At 36.0% G+C, this 20503-nt stretch overlaps 1 protein-coding gene across 1 annotated transcript; it reads right to left on the reverse strand.

Moving 5' to 3' along the window:
• Positions 1 to 4822: 4822 nt before the first annotated feature.
• frk (fyn-related Src family tyrosine kinase) lies at positions 4823 to 20077 on the reverse strand. The gene is made up of 8 exons (XM_059356309.1): positions 19386 to 20077; positions 17127 to 17248; positions 11623 to 11786; positions 11309 to 11477; positions 9631 to 9789; positions 7019 to 7200; positions 5849 to 6014; positions 4823 to 5681 (listed from the first exon to the last, which is right to left on the reverse strand). Exons 1-8 carry the CDS (start codon positions 19778 to 19780, stop codon positions 5473 to 5475), a joined length of 1566 nt encoding a protein of 521 aa, XP_059212292.1. The 5' UTR covers positions 19781 to 20077; the 3' UTR covers positions 4823 to 5472.
• Positions 20078 to 20503: the final 426 nt, after the last annotated feature.

A 20503-nucleotide genomic window follows, 5' to 3' on the forward strand; every position in this document is an offset into this window, starting at 1 on the left:
CCGGGAAGAACAGGGGCCAGATTCACAAAGCATTCTTAAGAAAAAATGCTTCTTGAGTGCCATTTTTTTCTTAAATGTGCTCTTAAAACGAAATTTAAGAAGATTTGGTATCCATGAAGAAATTCTTATCTTTTCTTTAGTTTTTTTTCCTAAGTTTTTTCTTAGTTCTCAGATTTATTCTCATATTTCTTCACAACTTCAAGAGAAGCCCTCAGCAGTCTTAAAACAGCTTCAGTGAAAAGATATGTCTTGATATGTATTTACTTGAACACATTTGTATGACATTAATTTGATATCTTTAATACTTAGTTTAGCCATAGACAATGTGGTAATACATTTTGTTCATTGAAGTTGGTCAGAGTAGTTTTTTTTGTGAATGTTTCACATAAAGCTTATTCTGGCAGTTGACATATAATTGAAATGGCCTTTCAGTCTGTACTCCTAGATTACACTACAATGTACTCTGTAAATAACAGAGGCTGTTGTTGTATTTGATATTACTTAATTAATGATCTAGTGATCTTAAGTTAAAAATCTAAGAACTTCCTAAGTGAGAAAACTAAGAAATTCCTAAGACATACGTCAATTCTTAAGAAACAAATGGTGAATAGCATTTAAGAACATTCTTAGGAACATCTTATTTTTTTCTTAAGAATTTTCTTAAGTTTTATTTTAAGAACACTTTTGTGAATCTGGCCCCTGCTTTCCAGTACTGTGCAGCTTACTACTATTATGAACTACAAAACCAAATGAGGTTAGAAACACTCAATCACCTGAAGCATCCCAAAGTTCTACTGCAGATGTCTACAATAATACACTGTTCAAGAATGTTTTTTTTTTTTTTTTTTTAAATAAAATGAGATTTATGTGACAACATTGGTTTTCCTCTGGTGCCAAGACAAAGACTTGATCCCCTCTAGTGGTAAAGTCCTCAGAACAGTAAAGTTGTCCCTCTGGTTTACATGTTTCTACATGCAACAATGTGTTGTATGTTTTATATCACATACAAAAATATGAACTGCAATGACCTCCTTGCAGTTGTATGAACCGCCAAACAGGAAAGTTGCAGTTTACATCCAGGTGGTCCAGACTCTTACGTCGCCATGACAGCAGACAATGCTTCAAATATGGATGTTGCTGCAGAGAAGCTATAAATTCTAAAAAATGGATGCTTCACACCAATCTTCAACCTGGCAGCTCAGAAGATCTATACAGTTTCAAATTCTTGTTGCAGAAACATTATGATGTCACAGCGAAGTTGACCTTTGACCTCTTGGACAAAAAATACCATCACTTGTTCATTGTATAAATATTAGAAATTCAGATCATAATAATTAGCATATGAATTACTGAGTCATGGCCAAACAATGAGAATGGGACAAACAAATTACCTGAAGACACGATGGCGTTATAAAAAAAAGACATAGATATCAAAAGTCTTTCTTCTCAAATGTTTTAATTTGTATGATCTTCAAGCTTAAAAACTTTTCATCAGAGTTCAAGGTGAATTTATGGTCATTTTACAACACAGGCTTGCACAACGAAAGGCAGTTGTAGTCATTTGTGCTAAACATGAAAATAACAACAAAGCAAAAACAGAAGTGCAGTCCTATTGTGCTTTTTTTTTTTTAATTTGGGATAGATGACAATCATTGACATTAATATATCTTAACTCAGTAGTGTTCAAAAGTCTTGAATTTGCAGAACATTTTTGATTATACTATCTGTTTACAGTCGAAAGTTATCAACCCAGATATTCATGGAAATATCCCTGAGGTCAGCAGGTCACAGCTTCATGCTGCTCACACACTTCTCTCTGACTGGAGACATATCAGAGGGATTTACATGCAAGCACTTCAAACTGAACAGTAATGTCTGCACAAAAGGTGAGTGGTTAAACTGTCAGGGATGGCTGGTTTCAGTTTAGAGAAAGTTGACTGACTCTGCCGCTTCCAGTCACACACCAGGAGGAGAGTGTCTGCACCACTGTGTGGCCAGATTGAGACATTACTTGCAGGCATATTTAACAGGAAAGAAGATATATTTTTAATAAAACTAGTGGCAGCTTATATGAATTTTCAAATTGTGGTTACAAATGTTTTAGAAATTCAAACACATTTACCAACTTACTCATTTAGTTTCTGTTGTTTGCTAACAAAGGTGACAAAATGTTAAAAAGTCATGTAAAAGACTAATATATAGGTTTTTTTGTATTCATTCTTTTTTTTTAAATGTTAAGTAAAATACATTTATGTCAAGTGAAAGACATTTTTCTATATCCCTGACTGTACTCACTTTATTTATGATGTTTTGGTAAACAAGGTCAATTCTTTTTGTTTTTTCACAATTGGAGATCCGAGGCCCATATCTGTAAGACTTCTGGAATGCAAGAACTTGGTGGCTTTTTTTAATATATTTTTTATATATCAGCATATCATTTATTTGACAATGTTGAGAGCAAGAATTGACAAATGCTGTCTGAGTGTTGATTGACAAAGATGGACAGGGAGACAAAAAGAAAGACGGAAAAGACAGGCCGGCACACAGAAACACAGAGTTTTTCAGGAAGTTATTAACATTAATGTCAGTAGGAAAGATGTGGACTTTGATGACTAATGCTTTATATTCATACAAACATTAACCCCAGTACGCATTATGATGCCAGTTAGGAAAAAAATGTTTGGAGTGTTTTTATTTATCTTACAATAGACTAAATAAACATAATCTGAAGAAATTGTATAATTCTTTTTTAAGTTTTTGGGTTTTGTTGCCCATAGGCAACATTGTACCATAACGGTGCACATGTGAAAAAGAAAGTTTTTAAATTTAATTTTAACATAATTTATTTAATAAACATGTGTAAAAGATTCAGTAGCTTCAACAGGGTACAATACATAACATTTTAAATTTAAAAACATTATAAAAGGAACTTTTTAACCCATTGAAATGATTGTCTTGAACAGTCTAAGTGTATGAAACAATCAAAAATTAAGGTTTACTCACCGATCAGTAGGAATATATTTTTTTCCCGATGGAAAAGGGCCAGGAAATTACATTTTGAGCTATTTCCTTTGGAAAAGTCTGCAGAATAGGGTTTCAGTATGGCCTCCTGGAGATCATGTGACAAATTAAAGCATTGCTGTTGGTTTCCCATACTCTTCCCTCTTTTTTAAAGTATTGCATCACACAAAAACATGCATTGTAGAAATTTGACAGGCCAAAAATGGGTATGTAGCCTGAGGGCAACACTGTATAATATAGGGTTCAGAGTGAGATCAAGCAAATGGATAATGGCCACACCAGAGTGGTCATGACAACAGTTAGATGCTCAGGCCAAAAGATTATTTTCAAGTTGAAATGACTGAGTAGAATGATGTCAGCAGCAGATTGTGTCATAGAAGAGGAACACAAATCTGCAGCCTGCTGACTTTTATTAAACCAATTCATACAATTGACCTACTGAAATTCACTAGATTGTTTCATTAGGATATTATTCATTCACCATCTCATCTAATGTACTTATTTTGTACATTTTTGTTCATTCTCGTTTTGTATGTTTTATAATTGATTGGAGTACTTAATTCAAAACACTTTGCAACTACAGTTTACTTTCAAATCAGAACCAATAACCAAACGAAGATCATAGTAAATAAAAGTAATTTAATTATGTCACGTTTAAAGGATAATCTGGTTAAAATACAGTAAGATTATACAAACACTGCCATGGTTATAATGTACAATTAACAAGATTTTATTTACGACACTTAAAACATGATAGGAAATCATCAGAGGATGAGATAATCCAGTAGGTTCAAATATCTATCCGTGTCAAGCATCTGATCAGGTGAGCGGTCTCTTTCATGTTGTGGCTACTGATCTGCCACAGATCTGAGAGCAGCTCCACAGCTTTGAACAAAAATAATTAAAAAGGAGGAAATAAGTCCAGTGTCATATTGTTCAGTCATTGGGCCATTATACTGGAAGTCCTGTGTGAGTAAAACATTTACTCCATTATGAAAGCAGTGCACTGCAGATTTGAAGGTGTAGTGATACAATGTAGCCTCTGTACCAAGGGCCGAATAGATCATTTCGGGCCCCAGAAACAAAGTATTGGGCCAGAAGGAGAAATAAATTATCCCTGTGTTCACAATAAAATATATTTATGCTCTAAAATGAATTCATTTGTGCTCACAAACGCATTTTTGTAGTGATGTCAAAGGTAAAATCGATTCACTCACGGCTCTCATTAGGTCAGTTTTTCAAATGCAGTAGTATTCAGTGAAAGCAAAAGCTCCAGTAAACTGCTGCTGTTTGGTGATTAGCAGGTAGTGTACTCTCACAGTTGGCACAAAGTGGAGTATTTATCTGCAAAAAAGTCACACATCTTTCTCAAGAGTTGGTGGAGAGTAAAAACAGAGCTTTAAAAGTGAGAGTAAATATTGTTATATCACAAGGTCAAGGTTAATACACCCAGTTTGCAAAAACAGGCTTGACATCAATTTCTAAATGATAATGTACTCCCCCCAAGTGGCCAAAAAAAAAAAAATCAATGCAGCTCAAAATAATAGTTCAAATGTTAATATAAGTGAATGTTTTTTCATTGTCATGCATGTGCACAAACAGTCCATTTTCAAGCATAAATTAAGTAATTTGAGCAACAAGATTTCTAAAATTTGTGCTCATAATTTGTTTATTTCCCCTCCAGGCCACAGGGCTCTATAAAAACCAGACCATGTCCTGAAAAGCCTGGAGTGAAAAAACATTTCTCTTTTTAAAGGAAAGTGAGATGATGCAAGTATTTTTATTTAATAAGGAAACAGTCTTATTGTTCAATCGTTTATTGGGCCCCTGACTCTGAATATCGTTAAATCACTTGTTGTAGCTTCATGTGCAATTGGGAAGTAGAGATGAGATCACCTGATGACTCAGTCTGTTTGGTATTGTGTCATGTGAGACAGAGCTTGTAAATGAACATGACTCCTTAATCTTCTTAGGTAATAGCTCGGCAGGTAGTCAGTGGAAAGAATGTATAGCACACATTCTTGAGTGCAAGAAGAACCGGTTTGTCGAGATGGAAAGATAGCAGCCTTCTGTCCCTGCTGAAAGAGGCCTTTTCCAGTCAACTGTGCTTTAGAGTTAGGCTAGACACACTTACTGCCTGTCTCAAAGTGCATTCAGTTGTCAAACACAACCAGATCAGGATTGTCACAACTAACTGTTGCTGTAGCAGAAACTTCCTCACTGCACGCCTGATAGTCACATATTTATCACACACGCAGATCATTAATTTCAGATCCTTCATTTGACCACAATGAGAGGAATTTTAAATTACATCTGAATCTGTTACTTCATAAAAAAACATAAATGTATATTCATGTTTGGATTCAGGGGATTTTGATTTCAATTCAGAGCAAAAATGATGAGAAATTTCTTTTGTCCTCTCATCCCCCATGTCATGAACGGGCCAGTGCGCTAGTAACGGCCGGCGTCGTCGTAGGACGTTACATCCAGGTCGAAGAAGTCCTCCAGCTTCCATTGCAGGGTCTCAAATGTGGGACGTTCCTGTTCGTTCTCCTTCCAGCAGTCGGTCATGATGTCATACATGACTTTGGGGCAGCTGGGGGGACACTGCATCCTGTATCCCTGGGGAACCTTCTGGACCACCTGGTAGTTTGTCATGGCTGGAAGAATCACACAAGGACTTGATCAATTATCAAAACAATTCTGTTAAATTAAATATTCACCCTAAAAGGTTCTTTTGGTAGCTACATCAACTTGTAGAACCATCAAATTTAACCCTGTTCACACATGTTCAAAGAATCAGTCATTTATGTTAATAAAGTCTCACTTGGGTAAGGCATCTGTCCAAAGGTCATGATCTCATACAGCAGAATCCCAAAAGACCAAACGTCTGATTTGATGCTGAACTTGTTGTCATGGATGGCCTCTGGAGCAGTCCACTTCACGGGGAATTTAGTTCCTTCTTTGGCTTCATACACATTTTCATTCTCTTTCTAGAAACAAAACACAAGTCAGCTTAACTGTAAAGATCTGTATGTTTTCAACATGGCTAGGCTTGTCATGATAACACATTTTTTATGACGATATATTTTCCCAGAAACTATGAAGATAAACAACAGTATTGTTGGTGTTGGGGTTTTTTATATCGCTGATATAATGATATTAGAGCATAATAATTCAAGTACATCCTTTTTAAGAGCAATTAACTTTTAATTCTCAAGAATATTGAACATTGGCATTGAAATGTAGAACAATAATTAAAAAATTGTAGATAAATATAAAATAATAAATATAAATAAAACAGACTCAGGCTCTGTAAGTTTTTTTAGGCAATTTGTACAGCCTATCAAAAGTCTGCAGCATTTTTCTAGACGCTGGTTTCTCAACAGTGTTGAATGGCTGCATCTCTTTCGCTATAAAGCGGGTAACACCATCTGTGAGCGTGCGCCATTTTGTGCTGTCACGTTTATATTTGCATTTTTTGGCAAAGGTATCCTTAATTGCAAGTTAAAGGTGCTCCATGTCACGCGGCTCCTGCCGTGTTTTCTGCTCCCTGCTGAAGAAATTGGATGGGATGGTTGTGTTTGAAACGGACTTTGAGGTTTGTTGTGTTGCCACTTTTTGTTGCGACTATCTTCGCAGAAATTTGACATACTGGCTTGTTGATGTTAGCGGAATCTCCGCAGTCATCTGGATTGAATCCAAAATGTTTCCACACTGCCGCTGTGGCATCAGGCTTTGGAACTCATTCCATTCATGCCTCTCAACTTTCTGTAATTATACAACTACAGCTGTCGGAAAACTTAGCTTCAAGCTCGCTAATTCTTGCTTTCTCTCTGCTTCAACGCTGTCCACACCTGTCGATACACTGATTATCGTGACAGGCCTGAACGTGGCCGGACCAAAGTGGATTCCAGAAGGGTGTTTGATACATCACGGTTCTCAACATAAAACTATGACATACAGTATGCAACACCACTTTAAATTTCAAACCCACCATGAAGACTCTGGCCAAGCCAAAGTCGGCCACCTTGCAGATGTTATTCTCCCCCACCAGGACATTTCTGGCTGCCAGGTCTCTGTGGATGTAGTTCTGTAACTCCAGGAAAGCCATGCCTGATGCCACCTGGGCAGCCATCTCTATCTGGTCAGAGATCCGCAGTGTGGCGCCCTTATCCTCTGGAATCAATGAGAGAGGCACACAATCAGCTGCAGTCCTACCTTGTTAGAGGTATCTCTGGTGGCAGAGAAAGAAAATGATTCTGCCTAATGATTTTAATATGAAGACATTTAATTTAACTGTACAATAACACAGTAGTTCTCAACCTTTTTGAGTCGCGACCCCCAATTTAACATGCATGTTGTCCGTGACCCCCACTCACTGAACACAATCTCACACGCACAGTTCAGATCACCCAAAAAAGAAACAAAATGACCAAAAAAAGGAAACAAAATGACCAAAAAAGACACGAATGGACCACAAAATGATCAAAAAAGACACAAATTGAGCAAAAGACACAAAATTACCAGAAGACACAAAATTACCAAAAAACCCACAATGACCAAAAAAAGACATTAAGTGACCAAAAAGACTAAAACACATTAACACATGAACAATTTAACACAGTGGAGACAGAGCTGACTTCCAAAATGATTTGGCGACCCCCAGATCAATTCTAAATTGGAATCAAATTCAATAGAAATAAATATACATTTGTGCAATGTACAATCATGACAGGTAATTCATGACTTAACAAGCAAAGGATTAAGATTTAAATGTGGTCAAATGTGTCCATCTGCTTTGAAAAATAAAATAACGTCTGACATTAAATGTACTAAGCTGCGACAAATGAACCATAATTTGATTCTCTGGTCAAAATAGAATGTATGTACTAGCTGTTTGATGGTGGTGTCTGCACCTTGTCAAACTCAAAGAGGATTTTGTCAAAAGATTGTTGATATTTGAGCTCATTAATCAAACAAATACACCCCTCCATCTGAGCTCCTGCATGTTAGCATGTGCAACATTTATAGTCTCTCTCGCTCCCATGGCCTCTATCTCTATTCAACCCTGATTCCAATAAAGTTCCGATGTAATAAAAACAAAATGCATTGATTTGCAAATCTAAAAAATTTTTTTTAAGTAATTCAGTTAAATACAGTACAAATATATTTCATGGTCAAACTGAGAAGCATTTGGTTTTTTATAAATACATTCGGGTACATCTCGGGTACATTTCAAAAAATAGAATTTCGTGAAAAAGTTAAATATTTTTTGTCAATTATTTCAGAAAGTGAAACTCATATATTATATAGATTCTTACGTGTAGAAATATTTCAAGCCTGTATTTCTTGTAATTTTGATGATTATGGCTTACAGATCATGAAAAAACATAATTCAGTGTCTCAGAAAGGCTGCAGATATCAATTCAAAATACTAATGTTCTCTCAATGAACTATTCAATGAAATCACCTTTCATAATGAACAACTCCACTGGCATAAACAATCCAAAAGAAAACATAGGTCAAACTCCTGGGACTGAATTTGAACATTGATGGATTTGTAACTCCCACTTAATGCTAATCCCATGCAGTTTTTGGAAGGAACCACACAGTTTTTGTATGAAGTACAAATATGTTACCTTTACATATTGTACTTTAATATTTCTGCATACTGCGGTCCCTGAACAGTCTTGGAATCGCATAAAACTGAAAAGATGAGAATTTTGTGGATTAAACGAGCCCAATTTTCTTCATGTGTTATGATGTTAGTATAAAATGAGCTTCTGTGACCTCTAGGATAATCTCAGCATGTGACATTTTACAGCTAGAGACATAGAGCATTCAGGGGATGGATGGCTGAGACACTTTATTGAAAACAATGGGGTTTCGCAGCAGTTTCCAGAATGGAAGTGCTTGCCATCCAATCATTAAAGAATGCAGTTTTCTCAGAAATCTCCAAAAAGTTTTTGAAACTAAATCACAGAAATTCTTGAGTAATAAAATGCTTAATTTAGCACCAAATCTGTGGAACAAATGGTATCAACCCACAGATTGCTGCAACAACTTATGCCACAAAAGTATAAAGTATAACCTCATACCACAATATTCTAAACCCTTACACGCTTTAATAATTTAAATTGATTAATATTAGAGGTTAATGACTCAAACATCTTCAGGTTCCCAGCTTTCAGATGGTGCATACCTCTTGTATGTGGCAGCAACTGTTTAACTGCTATCTCTCCATAAAAAAAAAAAATCCACTGCTCTACACCTCCAACTCTCAAAATGTTAGTAGGTTCACTACTAGTAATAAAACAAAACACTACAAAATAACTAATAAGTTGAACTCAATTGGAAGGTGGGCGGACCTGGAAAAAGGAAATTGATTTAAGGCCAGTGGACTACCAATTAAATTTTATGATGGGAAATATGAGCGACTGGGTACAAAGTTTTGAGTAATAAACAATAAGGTCTTAATGCTTTTGTTGCTCTGGAATAAATCTCTACTGTAGCCTGACCCTTGCACACTAGCACTGGACTCTGATCGTGTCATAAAGTAGCAGTGGCTCATAATCACATGTGGAGATGAAAGTGAGGTTGTCTTACTATTGAGGTACTCCAGCAGGCTGCCGTTCGTCATCAGCTCAGTGATGATGTAGATGGGCTCCTCCATGGTGCACACAGCATACAGCTGGATCAGCTTGGCATGCCGCAGCCTCTTCATCATTTGAGCCTCTCTCAGGAAGTCGTCAGCGTCCATGGTACCTGCACGGCGTGTTCAGTGGTGGTTTTACGAGTAGAACTCTGATATGCAATTGTTTGATTGTGGTTACTGACAAATGTGATACACAGTATGTAGTCTAGTCTCACTCAAACAGATCCCTGGATTTTTGTTGATAAATTGGTGTCATAATTTGTTTGTTTGTTTTGCTAACTAGAAGAACTGAGTCAGAGGACCAGGTCATAGGAATAGTACAGTCCTGCTTTATACAGGGCAGAAATTATTTGGAAACTGAGGCGTGTAAGGACCCAGCTCCTCCATCCTATTCACATTGGTTCAGAGATATGATATCCTGCATGAATCTAGAGAAGATTAGATAGACTATTCGGGGATCAGAGAACTTATTCTACAAAATATGGCACCTCTTCTTGGTATTTTATGATAAACCCTCAACAATAATTCCCCCCTATTCCTTTTTTATTTCATTTTATTTTTTAAATATTATTATTTATTTATTTTCCTCCATGTATTTCATCCTTTTGGTTGTTTATCTTTTTTTCCTTTTTTTTTTTACTCTGTCCATTTACAATTTTTTGTCAGTGGCTGTATATGTATGTCTGTGTTCGGATGTTTGGGCAGTTGGTTGTGTTGTGTCATGGGTGGATCTTGTACAAAAAAAATCTAAAAAATGTCTTCCTGTACAGTAATTGTCTTATACATACTTTGTCATCAATAAAAATACCATTGAAAGTGAAAGTGAAGGTGTGTTTATTTTTCGCCACATTGTTTAAAGGTCTGCAGCTACAATTGTAACTATAACTATACTGCTGACATCATCTAGTTCAGGGATTCCCAAAGTGTGGTGCGTGGACCCCTGGGGGTGCGTGAGCTGCTGCTAGGGGGTGCGCGAGATGAGAAATGTAATGGCAGTCTGATAATTACACAATTATATTTTTTTCCTCCACACAATAAAGACGTGTTATTGATTAATTAATAAATACAAGCTATTCAATTTTGTGTCATTTTTTGTTCATTTTTGCATCTATGTTTTGGTTGTTTGGTAATTTTTACATGTATTTGTGGTCAATTTGTGTCTATTTTGATAATTTTGTGTCATCTTTGGTCATTTTTGCTTGTTTTTGATCTTATAATGAAGCATAGAAGAAGTTATCTTCTTGTTCTTGTATCATTTTTCCAACCTGTGTTATGATGACGGGGTTGTGTTCACTCCACGCTCATTTAAATTTGCTACAATTTTTGTTCAACGCAGCTCAAAATATTATAACATTTTCCCAACTGATCTGCTTTCTGCCTCTGATCCTGAGCCTGTCATCATCCTCCACCTTTAATATGGCTATAAAAAATCGTATTGCATTTTGTTTTTTTAAAGGTGTGGGGGATTGGGGGTGTGTCAACCCGGTTGGGACATAGAAGGGGGTGCACGGCTAAAAAAGTTTGGGAACCGCTGATCTAGTTAATTAGTCTGACTACATTTTTTTCATTCTTAAATAGTACATTTGTGGTTTATGACCTTCATTGAGAGCAAAGGAGGTATTAGCGTACCAGGTTTGAGTGTCTTCACTGCCACTGATGTGGTGTCATTCCACAGGCCCTCGAACACTTCTCCAAACTGACCGGCTCCAAGCTTCCTCAGCAACTTGATGGACTTGCGGTCGATCTCCCATTGGTCCACAGTGTTGTAGGACAGGCCCCATGTCTGTGGAGCCTCCATCTACATAGACAGAAAGAGTCACCATTTACTGAGATGACAATGTGACTGTATAGTGTACAAGAACAGCAAACTTAAGTTATAGACACACGGCAATAATTACATTTAGCAAATAAACAGGATTTGTTTGGTTCACAATGTGATTTACCTTTTTGCATGGTTCACCCAGACGTACACAGAGGCCATCGGCCTGTTTGGAGTAATATTCCACTAGCTCCTTTAGGGTTTCAAAGGATCTGTTCCTTGACACAAAGTAGTGACCATTCTCCAGTTTTTTCAGCTTGTAATGCTTCACCCTTCCACTGTCCAGCACTGAAACACAAGTCAACATCGGTGATATCAAGAAGTCAAGAACTGTCACAGTAAGGTTTCCTTCCTATCCATTCTGGCAGGCTTAATGTTTAAAGACATTTTTATTTCCATTTATTTATAAAATATATATTTTTACTATTACTTTAACTTTCTATTGCCAATGAAACACATGCAATAAAAAAGTGCAGTATGAAATTCTGGAGAAAGAGTTGATTGTTGAGTCGATCAGCAACCTCGGCAATAAAGCCACAGCCTGTTTTAAACCTGGATTCTTTCTAATGATCTGCAGGACATGACACCACCGGTTTCAAAATAGAAGTCAAATCAACAGCATTTAACTTCGAATTTTTTTTTTTTTTGCACAATTGACGAGAGCGCAAACATTAGTGAGCCATATTCATTCATAATGTTGATGCGTATTTGACTGTCACAGAGTTCCTTGAGTTGGTGATGACACAACATAAATACATTACATCAATAACCAACCAATCACTGTGTGCAAATCCTGTAGGTATGAAGTTCTTGTTTAGTTTCTATACAGAAACACATTGAGTCTGACAGGAAAAGTTCATTATTTTCACAGACAGTGTATGTGGTGATGATGATGAGGTCATGAAGTATATTGTTTCCAATTACAAATACTATTAGCCCCTTGTAGACGATTGTCAAGAATTCACCTCGAACCGCTTCCATCACATACATGTTATGGTGGAACAGCAATGATTGTTTCAATAACAGCAGCATCAACTAGAAAATTTCTAAAGAAATTTTGAGTGTGCTTGACTCTGGCCCGTGACTCTCACATATACATTAGATTACAATTACTGTTTTTGGCCAAACCGTAACTTCTATCATAAAACCGACTTCACTTTGAGCATCCTTAGTTCTTCCTGAATGTCTACATATATGTTTTGTGAAAAAGAAGAAGAAGAAATTGTCTTTTTAGAGCAATCAGAAGAAACCTGTACCTCGGCTTTCCTCCAGAAATGTTACTGCGTTTTTACCATGGCAGTCTATGAGGCTGTGGGTGCGTGTTGGTGGCACATCTGTGCATCCTACGCCCAAACTATAACTCTGACAGCTTTAACAGATGAATATGAGTGAGAAGACCAATTTTCCTACATTTCTATGTATAAATTATTTCTGTAGGCCTTGACAGCAGTTTCCAAATTCATATTTTGACAATTTTTTCTCTCCCTCTGCACTCTCGTGATGATGTCATCAACTCTAGCCTCTCCATAGGGTAACATTGGGGGGATTTGTTGGTGTGTTTTTGCCCAATAATTTGAAAACCGTTTGCCCATACCCTAAGAAAAGTCATAGCACACTTGTCATGGCCGAGCCGGTCAATTTGATAACTTTTTAGTGTATGTGCAACCAAAACCCTGGGAGGAGTAGTCGACCGAAAAAAACCCGGAAGAAACAGAAGAATAAAATCTAGGATTAAGCCTGGTGAATAACATAAAGTGTGCTTTTTCAAGCACACTCAATAAAATTATCTACATACCTGAGACTGGAAAATGTGTTTAATTACCGTTATGCCAATTATGCCTAATGTTGCTAATTTGCATAAATATTAAATTTAGCATCTGCTTGAAAGCAAAAACACAAATCATTTAAAAAAAAATTATATATACATACACACACACACATATATATATATATATATATAACTGTAAATAAATGTAGGCAGTAAGGTGGGTAGGAGCAGATATGATAGGGACATATATGCTTCAGTATGAAGACTTCTGTGTGGGAATCTTGGCCCACTGTCATCCTTTGTCAAACCATATGCAAAGAATCTTGGGATGATTTTTGACTCTGCATTAAAGTTTGATTAACAAATAAATTCAATGGCGAGAGGCAGTTTTTTCCAACAACGAGCCATAGCAAAAGTTAATATACATTACAAGACTGTGAGAAAGTAATCCATAATTTTATTACCTCTCGTTATGACTACTGTAACTCATTGTAAATGGGCCAGTCAGTCCCCACTCTCATGCCTCCCTGTCAGTTTTAGAGCTCATTTTAAGATTTAACTTTCTGTCCAATAAGCACTTCAGAGATCATCTCCCTCTTACCCTGATCTCTTCTGACCAATCACTTCTGGTCATCCCTCTGGCTTGGCGGAAGCCCACAGACAACCGTGCATTCTCAGTTGCATCTCATATGCATGTTTTTTTTTTATGCTGTGTTTTATTCTGCCTGTATTCATGAAGCACCTTGGTCAACTCATGTTGTTTTACATGTGCTATAGAAATACATTTGAGTTGACTACATTTCGAAAAGAGAATATTGTCCGTAATCCTGAAGTAGAATCCAAACGTCTCATCAATTTAACAATGAACATTTTATCATGCTACAGTGTTTTTTGTTGTCACTGCTGATTTTTTTAATTTACTTTTTTTTAGCATTAGGCAGGAATAGGAGGAAGAAATAAGAATTAAAAAGCAGTTCTAATCCTCAAAATCATTTTTTTTCAAATGCTGTAGTAGTACTCTGTTTTCCTGTTTGTTTTTCAGCCTTTCAGGATTAACTGTGTTCCTATCAGGAGCAAGGTTACAATAGTTTTGTTTTCTAATTAGATTTTAGAGTGAGTTTACTAGTTTTAGGTTTTCTTTTTTTTAGTTTCAGTGTTAGTTTTAGGTTTTTTTTGTTGGGTGCGAGATTCAATGAGGTCACAATAAATGTTGCCTTCGTTTCCGTTGTCTTATCCATCTTAGCCCCAATAAGGTTATTAACTTTTACAGTTCCGGATGTTTTGAAATTTGGTTTGAGTGAAGTGCTGGACTTTTTTTATAAAGACAGACTGCTGCAGAAATGTCTAACGCTATTTTCAGCTCTATTTTCATTACCATAATAACTGAATGGTTTATGCTGTCAGAAACATGCCAATGTTTGCTGAAAGCTGAGAAGTTGCTCTTGACAGCAAATATCGTGTCATCATGGTAGTTTCACTCGCGCCTGTCCCTGAAGCCCACAAAGCAGGAACACACACACTCAGCGGCAGAAAAAAAGAAACACTGGATTATGTATGAAAAGAGTTAACAAAGACGAAAACGAAAGACATTTTCACTATAATTTTAGTTCGTTTTGTAACCACACAATACAGTTTCAGTTAGTTATCGTTTTTTTAAAAACTCTCGTTTTTATTTTTATTTCAGTTAACGAAAATGTCTTTTCAATTCTACTTTTCTTTAGCTATAATAACCTTGATCTGGAGTTATTTTTGCTCTATCAACACACAAATATAAAAATCAGTAAATATTGCCATCATTTGTTTCATCAATTTCATTGAGTTAAATCAGTTAAGTGAGCATGGAGTAATATGTTTTCTCCTGATTTGCGGAAACTCTGTGAATTTCCCTGGGGTTAGTGGCTGTGAAACGAATGAGGTCATTGACTGGCTTTAACGAATGATCATGGAAAGAATTTGGTCATAATGGAAAGAGCAAGGCCAGAGTGAGAAGACAGATTAGAGCAGGGAGAGATAAAGTTATCACACCGCTTTATGGGAGCGCAGACCTTTATTTATTTAACTTGATGACCTTGAAACCATTAATCATTTGAGTCAACTGGGGATATGAGCAGGTCACTTAACAATACTAGGGTTGTTTGGAAATGTGTGTTTTGTGGCAGAAAAGTACACAGACAGCAGAATGCTAAGTAGTGAACTCTAATGACCTAATTCAAGAAATAATATTGATCAAGTGGAATAATACACGAGTACAATTGAAATGTGTCGGCAGCGAGATTGCTTTAGAAATGTTATCAATGTACCAAACATGTCCATTAGTGATTGTAAGTTAATGATTATTCTGAAACATTAAACCACAATGTCCTGTTTCTCCATCCATCCATATATACATATATGTATTCCTGTAAGATACTACTCATACCTATAGCAGCAAAACCCCTTTGTGTATACTACCCTACAAAGACTAACTGCAGTGACTACATTTTTGGTCGAAATTGAGTTATAACTAAAAATGAACTCCTTTATGTTTTTTTTAACTTGTGACGTAGTTTTAGATTTCAATTTTGCTTTATTTCAGAGAAATAAAAATGTAAAAAAATTGCATTAACTACAAAATTCGACTCAAAATTAAAGCTAAACTTTGATTGTGATACAGTGTAGCCTTGAATTTCTTCATTGTGTTGAATAGTGAAGACAACAATAATATAAATTATACGTTTATTTGATAGGGAAATTATTATCTAGATAGTGATTAAGTAAAAAAGTAAGATAAAATTATATTAAGACTAATATATAACATTACTTCATAATACTGACTCTAAAATACATGAATATTTGAATAGAGTTGTGAAAGACATTTAAAAAAACATTGTAGTTACTGCACTCTGTTTCTGCATTACTATTAGATGCTTTTACAGCAAAACCAGAGTGAAGTAACAACATTTTTGGGCCTCAAAGGTCAAATAAATCGTCATGATTTTTGAGCATAAAAATGACATCATCAATACATGTAAAAATTAGTGCCATATCACCTATAACCCATTTAGCTGGCCAGTTTAAAAAAAAACTTTAAAAAACTTTAAAGCCATTTTTCTCAGTTTTAGCCTTTGTGTAGTTACTGCAGTTAGACTTTGTAGGGCATTATTGAATACGGGTGTGTTTTTTGCTGATCACTCACATTTACATTCAATTTTGAGAGAAAAATTATGTTTTTTGTTCTCTCAAGTTTTTGTTTCCTTCATTTGTTGCATTCTAAAAGCATGGATGTCTGATGGGCTTCTACTTCACTATTGAGTAGAAACTAGAAACATTTTGAAATATCTCTACTTATTTACATTCAAAAGCTAGCTGAGATTAGCCACCATAAGTTATAGGCCAACAAAAACCTCTGCGTTAGGCTGCTGAATTGAACGACCAATTTTTTCCTTACATATGAATTCCATATAATAATAATAACTTTATTTATATAGCACCTTTCAAAAACTAGTTACAAGGTGCTGTACAACAGAAATAAAACATATCAAATACAATTTACTGACAACAACAAAATAAAACCTCAAGAAGTTTAGTTAAGTAAATTTAATTTTTTTTTAAGTCCAAAAAAAATTAAATTTAAAATCACCATTCACAACAAGGTAAACATAGAACGATAATAGAAGGAAATTAAGAGAAGACCAATCGATAAAAGTGAGTTTTTAGAAGAGATTTTTTTTTAAGACAGTGTTACTTCATATTTCAAAATTGTCCCTTTTCAATGTTAATATTAATGTGCACCGTTCTTTTTAAATAAACAAATGGAAAAAAAAATGTTTAAAGTTCATTTGAATTTTTACACAGCTTCAGACAGTAACATGTTAGCTTACCTGAGAGGGAGCGCTCCCCTTTCTGACTCTCACAGTTTCTGATGAGGAAGGCGCCATGCTGGTTTCCTGCTGCCAACAGCATCTTCTCTGCATCCAGCCTCTTGGTGTCGGGGAAATACCATCTGTATATCAGAATATAGGCAAAGAATCAGAGCTGGTCAAACATATAAATAATTATCTGAAAAAACATCAACCCTAACCCTAACCCTAACCCACAGCTTCACTGGAAATTTGACTGATTGCAAATTAAAAATATTTAAAAGCTAGTGTAAGGGATAAACTGGTGATCGTCTATTTTTTCTTTTTGGCAACAAATTCCCTGAAAATCCCAAACCAAATACAAAATCAACTTATTTTCCAATACGAAACATTTTCAACATTTGAAAGAAAGCTTCACACAATATAGAGAAACTATCTCTAGATTTATATCAATCTCCTCATCTGTCTCAGAATAAAAGTGGATTTCCCAAAACTATTCCTTTAAGGTTTCAACCTGCCGAATGCTGATCCCAGTAACAAGTGCTGTGTGTATATCAAAAGCTGGAAACTCCTGTTTCTCCACTGTTGTCCCAAAATATTACAGCGAGACACACTGTTGCACTGAGTGACATGAAAACACACACTGTAGTTTATTTCAATTCCACAACACCACCAAATATGTATCAATCCACTGCTGAAAATAGTCCCCCTAAAATGCATTTCCTCCCGTTTAAGCAACAATGGTTAAAACTGCTTTAGCCAGTAAATATTAATGACCCATTTTAAAGATTTTCACATTCAGTAGGAACAGTGACGTTGGGACTGGGAGTCACAGACAGTCTCTGAAAGTCAGAGTTATTATTGTTGGTTTGGTCTTTTCATAACATTTGGTGTTGGAATGGCCCACTGATCTGGCTCTGAATGAACTGGGAAAAAAATACAGAAGCCTTTCACATTTAAGAAGCTTAGTCCAGCAATTTGAACTGGTAAGTTATCATTCAAACTTGTCAGAGATGAGCCCACAAAGAAGAGACAAATGATTTATCAGGAGCAGTAAAATATAACGGTAAAACACTAACACTCAATAAAGTGACACCCAAACTTTTACACAACATACAATCTAATGATGCTACTGTCTCTGGTTATGTATGTGTAATGAAACGTATTGTTGTTTATAGTGAAACTATGACACAAATGATTCCTGGCCTGATGGAGGGAATCAGAACTATTTTTATCCCTGTAAACCAAACAAGAAAAACCAGAGTACAGCTGAGAAGAAACTGGTTTGACTGAGAAGTCAAGTAGGCTCAGAATGCATCACAAAAGGGCTTGGACTTTTATGTGATACTACTTTTTCCAACAATTAGGCCACACACAGCAATAATGAATGTAGTACTCCCTTTTCACTATTGAAGTGATAACATTGCCTGGATACTATAAGTGAGAGAGACATTATTTAATATGTTAAAGTGGCTTCCTGCAGCAAAACATAGGTTTGTTGCATAACCAGTTTCTGTAACTCTAAAGAATGATCAAGGCATTGCTGTTAAACACTACATACCAGCAAAGGCATTTTAATGAACTGTGTTTTCGAGTCGTACCTTTACGGGAATAATTAACCTGAAAGTATTTCCTGCTCACAGAATCATTTACTAGTATTCTGTAGACATTATTCAGTCACAAAAACAGTGTTTTACCTCTGTGATATGACATTATGTAACATTTTACAAGTTGTAGCTCTTAAAAAGGCTTTATATCTCTCAGTAGATATCCAAATATGGCACAACAATCTTGAATGACCATTTAATTGGAAAATAAATCACAGGAGATCGCGATTTATATTATATTATAATACTAGACAATATGATGATGTTGATGATACACTGAAAAAAAGATCTTTTTGGCCCTGTAATTATTATTTCAATCATCTATAGAAATTCTACAAATAAATACGAATTCAGTGCTTTTACTTTAAAATAGCAGTTTTTCATGCAGTGCATTACTTAGTGATTGTTTGTTATTATGTGTCCTCAGTTTTGTATGTAAATTGAATCATTCGTTCCAAGTCATATTCACTTAACCAGTTCATTGGCTTAATTAGTTGAAATTTCCAAGTAAAATGTAATTGAGGGACATCAGTGAATCTGCAATTTACTTGTGTATTTTCATTAAAAATAAATAAATAAATGGTTATATCAAATAAATATTACTTAGAAACACTTTCTGTGTGGAAAAACTTGCCTAGCTTTTTTAAAAAGTAAATGTTTTCAGTGTACTTACGGTTCTGCAGCGATACTCTCCACAGGTGCCACATAATTAGCCGGGATGTATCCCTGTTTAGAGGCCGAGACCCCGGTGAGGGCTTTGGCAAACCACCATTCACCAGCACTTTTATTGAGAGCCTGTAGCGTATCTCCAGCATTAAAGCTCAGGTCTTCCTCAGTACGAGCAGAGTAATCATATTGGGCGATGTAATAAACCCCCGCTTTTTCAGGTGGAACCGGCGGTAAAGATCTTTTCGGAGTAAAATCCGTCTCTGAGTTGTTGGCACCGGGATTTTGAATAACCGTGGAAGGTTTCTCTTGACTCCTGACTTCATCTCCAGATTGATTCGGTTTCTTAAAACATGCCAAAAAACCCTGCCAACAAGAAGTAAACCTCTTCTGGATCTCCATGTTGAGGTTGTCAATCACAGCATGTTATTCCGTGTCAGGAAACAGTTTGGGAGAATCCCTTATCGCTCATGATCCTCATTCCATAAAATACAGTGATTGTAATATTCCCCTCAGCTCACACGCAGACAACACAGCTGACTGAGGGACGGGACTGCCACTTCAGTGAGAAGTTTCCTGGTAGAGAGTTCATGGTTCATGTTGCAGTGTGCCAATAAACCTACACCTGCTGAGGAATGGGGAGCGGCTGACGTTCAGTGACGTCAGGTGCCCTCTGGCGGCCATATTGGAGAACAGCACCTTAAAAGTGTGATCATGTATTTTGTCCATAGAGAAAATGACATCACATTTATTACAAACCTGTTCATTTTGTATGGCAAATTTCACATATAGTGAATTCGGGTAATATGGGACACTTTTTGCAATTTTGACTTTGTTATATTTTTCTAAATTTAAAAATATTTTATGTAATTTCAGTCACATGACACCCATTATAGACCAATAGTAAAGGTTTTGATGACTATATTTACTTTAAACAGGAAATAAACCAGCCAAACCTTAAGTGTCGCACATTACCCCAATCCACCCTACACAAATGCAAATACTCCAAAACTCCACCCAACTTTAGGAGTTTCTTGCATGAGTTTAAAGAGTACATGAAATCCCTTACACTAATTGACACTAAACAAAGTATTACATCTACAGATATATACGAGAGGTTTTTCA

This window comes from Centropristis striata, chromosome 18 (assembly GCF_030273125.1).
Source record: "Centropristis striata isolate RG_2023a ecotype Rhode Island chromosome 18, C.striata_1.0, whole genome shotgun sequence".
NCBI lineage: Eukaryota > Metazoa > Chordata > Actinopteri > Perciformes > Serranidae > Centropristis > Centropristis striata.